The sequence below is a fragment of the Anser brachyrhynchus genome, assembly GCF_964034855.1.
Source record: "Anser brachyrhynchus genome assembly, chromosome: 20".
Taxonomy (NCBI): domain Eukaryota; kingdom Metazoa; phylum Chordata; class Aves; order Anseriformes; family Anatidae; genus Anser; species Anser brachyrhynchus.
In genome coordinates, this window is record NC_137713.1 from 4,071,576 (window position 1) to 4,077,415 (window position 5,840).

Consider the following 5,840-nt stretch of genomic DNA (forward strand, 5'->3'; position numbering starts at 1 on the left):
AGCACTTTTTCAAGTCTTACTAAACTGACAAAACCACATTTGTAATTTTTAAATACAGATGGTTTTATATAGGAAACGCCTTCCTAGAATATGTAACAAGAGTAGCCCATGATATAAGAGAAACAAGAGTGGAGGTTGTACTGGCAGGATATATTACATATTTATTTCTAAGTAAATACCAAAAACACCGAAAAGCTTTAAATGAAAAAATGAAGAGACTTCCCTCTATTACAGTTTTCAGATCATTTATTACCAGTAAAGTAAAAGACAATTTGAAAATTAGAGTGGGAAGACAGTAAACTTCACAGACATCAGAACACTTGCACAGAGCTAATCAGAGCTTTGCAAATGTTGGAACATAAATAATTTAAAAGGTATCTCTACCAATTAAAATATCTTAAAAAGCATGTAATTAAGTTTGCTTTATAAAAATCATGTGTTTTATCCTAAAGCCATACTGTAAGGATAATTTCATTTCTAATTTAACTAGGAATAATTAATGATTACAACTTAAAATAATCTTCTCTCAGATCTCCTGCAAACAAATTCATTGGAAGAACATTGTCAGAGCAATCCAGGGTCCGTGTTCTTCCTGGGTCCTGTGTCCAACCGTGGCCAGCACCACATTTCAGGAGCAAGGTACGTGAAACCACGAAGTGAGCAATGTTGCGATAGCTTTCCCAATGAGCAGTTTTGTCCGTTTGAAACCCACACGCTTAGGGGTTGGGTTGTGCCTTCTCTTACACAAGTCTATCTTGGGGCAATGTTTAAGGGACAATCATGACGTGGACTTAAGACACATCCCCTAAACACTGTAGTCTGAAACCAGTACATTTAATGACAAGACCATGCTGCTCTTAATAGTTTTGGAGCAAAGCCTACCTGAATTTGGCATCCTGTGTCACCCTGGAATTGTTTTTGGATCTGGTTTTCTGAGGCAAGTACCAAAGATTAAGGACATTCTGTTCTGAGCTAATAAATAAGTAAAAAAACAAAACAACAACAAAAAAACAAACCATACAAACTCAAGCCTGGCTTCTTGCTGCATTTTTAGGCTCCCAAATCAGTTCACACTACAGTATGCTTCCACACCACTCACCCCACGTGCACATACATGCGCTAAGTACAGCTCAAGAACAGGCTCTTGAGTTTTTAACTCACCACAGACAAAATTCACCCTTGGGGCTACGCGCTAAATCCTTGTTAAAAGCAGGTACAGAGCTGACATTGCACCAGAAGGTGACCTGCACCTCAGAGGAGTTCTGGAATCCTTGAAAAAGCCATGGCCAGCTGAGTAAAGCCTCTGAGCTGCTACACCACCCTTGCCACCAACACAAGGCACACAACCAGAAACAGATGCTCTCCACACTACACCGCTCTCTGTGAACGTAGAAAAAAATATCTGGGTAAACTAAGAAATCTCCCCATTTTATTTTCATCAAACTCACCATAAACTAATGCACGTAACATCTGGGTAGGCTTTCATTCTATCTGAAGTTACTCCCTTTGGCCCCAAACCACTTCTGCCTCTTGCACGTGGGACTGGTGGGGTTATCCAGCAGCCTAAGGATAGGCAAATGCTACCCAATCCCACTGACATCCTGAGTGCCAGAGGGGACACGGAACTTTGCAGTGAAAACCTCAACAGGGAAGCAGAGCTACAGCTGTGGATTTTGCTACCCAGTTAAAATTTGACTGACCTTTGTTACCATTTACCTCTTTCTCAGAAATCATTTAAAACCACCACCATGACAGCGTCTCATGTCTGATCCCAACATCTCTGCCCCACTAGTTTCCTGTATACACTGCACATTTCCTGAAACCTTCCTAATTCCAACTCCATTAGTGCAGACATGTTAGCATGGCATCGGTAAAAGCCAGGCGCTGGCGTTCTTCCAACACCACACTGTCAAGACTTGACTTTCCAACAACACAGGGATCATTTCTGGCCTGATAGTCTTCATTACAAGTCCTATTACAGGCACACAAATGTCAGCATGTTACACAGACTGCAGTGCTGTAGATGTCGTTACGACAAGAAGTCATTACAGAAGATACATCGTGCCATTCATCTAAATAACTAGAATTACCTGATCCCTTCTCTGCTGCCTGGAGCTGCAAAAACAGTTTATCTCCTGTTCTACACTTCTTCCCAAATCACACCTTCAAACCAGACATGAATGCCACAGGATAAGGTTTTTGTATCTGTTAAATACAGAATTCCAGATTTTTTTTTCCCCCAGCAAATTCCAGAAATTGTTCATCTGGAGGAAAGAGCCCCGTGATCTAAACCAAAATGCGTGACAGCTCTGTCTATATATAACGAAACAACCCGGTAGATTTTCTGCAAGAGAGTGAACTGCCCTTATTTTTGCACATCCCCACAAAGCATCAGATACACTTCCACTTGCCAGACACTATTCCACATTCTTCCTCACCTGTAGTTTTTTCTCTAGGAAAATACTTCCCCTTATTTTCATCTGACTACTGCACTGCGGGGTGGGGTAGGGGAGGGAACTCACGACCTTAAAGGTGAAGAACCAAGTTCCTTACAAAGTTACGTCCCAACAGAAAACTGCATTCAGGCCTTTCTGGTGCTTAAAGCAGGAATTATTAGGAGCTGAGCAAGAGGTGGCGACAGGTAAGGTTCCCTCAGCCTGACTGCAAAGGTACGGGCAGGACGTTAGGTGGGGCTGGGACGGATCGCAGCGAGGGGGCGGCTGGCAGTCAGCAGCCGTCCAGGACACAGTCGCTCCCGAGGTACTCGGCGGTTTCCAGCTCCACGCTGGAGAGGAACCGTCGCATGGACTTGCGGCAGTTGTAATCCAGGGTGGTGGTGTACACAGTCTTGGCGTGCTTCGGGTAGACGATGGTGGTGCTGGTGAAACGCTGGGGCTTGTTGCGGGGCTCGAAGTGGACCTCTGCTTTGTAACTGCGCCACGTGCAGTTAGGGACGCAGATGACCGTCTGACTGCAAGAGGAAACGCTCAGGCCCACTGGCATGTAGACATCGTCGATGAAGTGCTTCTCCGAGTCGTACTTGACCGAGGATGTGTACCTGAAACGCGAGAGGGAGACGTGAGCGAGCTCTGCTCCGGAGCAGCGGGCTGTGGTTTCTGGAAAACAGAGCCGTCGAGCATCTGGGTTGCTCCTCAGCTCTGCACCTGGACACACAATGCAAAAACTGTCTGCTGGTGCCTCACTCATTTATGGGAAGAGAAAAAAGCCTTATGTCAGTAGCACACCTGGCCCTGTTACTGCTTTGCCAGCACCGTGAAACATTTTCTCAACCCTACCGTCCATCATTTTAAGGCTGAGTTGTATAAAGCCTAAGGACACCTTTCAAACTCCAGTGCCTAAATCCAGAGGCCTAGACTCGTGTTTAGGCTTTGCACATAAGCATCCTAATTCCTTGGAGTGCCGAGTCCATTGAAGCACACTTTATTTTCTCAGTTTTCCTCTGTCAGCAGTCACACAGGAGCTCTCTGCTGTCACTCCCGGCATGGGGCACTGTCTGAAGGCAAACTTTAAAATTCAACCAACAGGAAAAATTTACACTTCAAGCTCCACCAACAAGAAAACCCTCCACAGCTGGTCTACAGAGCAAAGCTCTCATCCTTTACCCCTCAACAGCTCTGGGTCTGCTTTCACCCGGTGCTAAGCGCCTTCAGCTCCAGCCCCAGGTGGGCTCCTTCCCCGCAGCAGGGCAGCCTGCGTTTTTTACCCTCTCCTGCCCTGGGCTTCCCTTTGATTGCAGCAGTAATCGACTGGGAACCTTCACTTCTCCTAACCGTAAATCATGACCTTCAAAGGAGTAACTCACAAGCTGCGAAGCGATGCAGTGCATTAAAAAACTATACACTCTCTTAATATTAACTCTTCTTTGAGTTCACACAAGCAGCCACAGTTGATAAAAGTACTTAGTATGAGGTTGGGAGAGCAAAACTTTTCCCCTAATAAAGCATTTCTAGAAAGATGGCTCTTTGAAGACCTCTCGTGACTACCTTCTGGTTAATCAGTTCAGAGGCAACGTGCAATGAAGTAAAAGCAGGACGGTAAAATACAAGAAGTCTTCCTGGAAAAAAAACACATGGGATTAAAAAGAGGCTGAACACTCCTTTAGCCTGTGCAAATGTCCAGGTCCAGGAATGTACAGCTGCATGAGCAATAGCTCTGCAAATAAATTAACTTGACTCAGAGGCACTGATAAGGCCTAGCTACTCCTTTACATGCTAACTCATTCCAAACTAGACGCCTGTAACGTAATATTTACCTTATTTCCTTTGGTGGTAAAGGGTCAAACTCAACTCCTTCGCCAAAGGATAAAGGACACAGTCTTGGAGGGCAGCTGGCGAGAACAGGGCTGGGAGAGAACACGGAATTCTGCAAAAATACAAAAGTAATCCCTTTTATGTCCCAATTTGCTATATTCTGTCAAGGTCCACGTTATGTACAAGGGAACCTGCCAGTCAGGGATGTGCCTACGGGCACCGCCTGCAGGGTCCAACTCCACACACCGAGGATGGGGGCAAGGTAAGGATTTTGAAGACAAAGTGCTAACCCTGGGAGCTGACTTCAGAGAAGCCAACGCTGGAAATGGAAAGGAAATAAAGTCCCTAGGTACAGCGTAACTTTCTGTAGCATAAACTACGACAGTAAAACACAAACGTTCACATTTATGAGCTCACCTTCAACGTACAGTTAATGCTGCACGAGTCTAGGAGATCGCTTTTTGCCGAATTCACCAGACCTCCCCCCAGGGAGACGACAGCAGAGAATTACTACAGGCACCTCGCAGCGAGCAAACTTCAGCTCGCAGCTGTGCCACGGCCCCCACGCACGCCAGCCCAGCTCCCTCCCGGCCGCCTGGGCAGGATCTGCTCACCCTCGCTGAGCAGGGTGCACCGGAGCACCCCCGAACCCCCCTGCCAAAGGGCAGGGCCGGGGGGCGCTGAGCCCACCGCCCTGCGGCTGGAAGGGGCCGGGGGGTCCCCAGGGACCCTGCAGCCGCTTCTGCGCCCGAGCTCCAGCACACGGCCGGGGAGGCTGAGGGGCAGTTTCCCCGTTCCCCCGCACGAAAGGAACGTGCCCCCCCCCCGGCCTGCGGTTCCCGAAGCGCCCCCCCAGCAGCCGCACCCCTCCCAAACCCCCGGCACAGCCCGTGCGCCCCTGCCCGAGCCCCAGCGGCTCCCCAGCCCCCCCCGGGGGAAGCACCGGCGGCTCCTCCCCGAGCCGGCTGCCGCGAGCCCGACGCCCCCCGGCCGGTTTCCGTCCCCTTTCCACCCCCCCCCCCCCGAAGGCCGCTGCGGGGCCGCTACTCACCGCGGCGGGGGGCGCGGGGGGCTCGGGCTCGGCGGCGCGCTCGGGGCTGCCGGCGGCGAGCGGCCAGGGCGGGTGGGAGGGCCCGGGGCTGGGGGGCAGCCCGGAGTCGGGGCTGTCGAGGCCGGAGTCGCCCCGCTTCCTGGCGTCCGGCAGCTCGGGCACGTCCCGCAGGCTGAGCCGCCCCACCATGGCACCGCCACCGGCACCGGCACCGCCGCGGGGCTCCGCGCCCTGCGCCCGGGCGGCGGCGGGAGGGGGCGCGGCCACGAGGAGGGGGCGCGGCCACGAGGAGGGGGCGTGGCTACGATATGGGGCGGGGCCACGAGGGGGGCGGGGCCGTCATGAATGGGGCGTGAGCGCGGTGAATGAAGGCGGGGTCGCAGCGAATGGGGCGTGGGTGTGGCAAAAAGGGGCGGGGCGAGGGAAGGGGGCGGGGCTTGGCCCGGCTCTTTCCCGCGTCCCCGTGCCGCAGCCCGCCGGGGTCAGCGCCCCCCCCGGACGGAGGGATGGAAACGGGG

At 51.2% G+C, this 5,840-nt stretch overlaps 1 protein-coding gene across 1 annotated transcript; it reads right to left on the minus strand.

The window, feature by feature from the left end:
- Positions 1-228: 228 nt before the first annotated feature.
- RFLNB (refilin B) lies at positions 229-5,594 on the minus strand. Its single transcript, XM_080563614.1, has 3 exons — positions 5,323-5,594; positions 4,274-4,383; positions 229-3,058 (listed from the first exon to the last, which is right to left on the minus strand). Exons 1-3 carry the CDS (start codon positions 5,509-5,511, stop codon positions 2,728-2,730), a joined length of 630 nt encoding a protein of 209 aa, XP_080419740.1. The 5' UTR covers positions 5,512-5,594; the 3' UTR covers positions 229-2,727.
- Between the last annotated feature and the right edge of the window lie 246 nt (positions 5,595-5,840).

What these genes read in the sequence shown, in the direction of transcription:
- RFLNB (XM_080563614.1), bottom strand. Translation starts at nt 5,511, where the DNA reads ATGGTGGGGCGGCTCAGCCTGCGGGACGTGCCCGAGCTGCCGGACGCC. An exon ending in CCCCCGCGCCCCCCGCCGCG is followed by an intron (nt 4,384 to 5,322) that starts GTGAGTAGCGGC and finishes GTATTTTTGCAG; the next exon opens with AATTCCGTGTTCTCTCCCAG. An exon ending in TTACCACCAAAGGAAATAAG is followed by an intron (nt 3,059 to 4,273) that starts GTAAATATTACG and finishes CTCGCGTTTCAG; the next exon opens with GTACACATCCTCGGTCAAGT.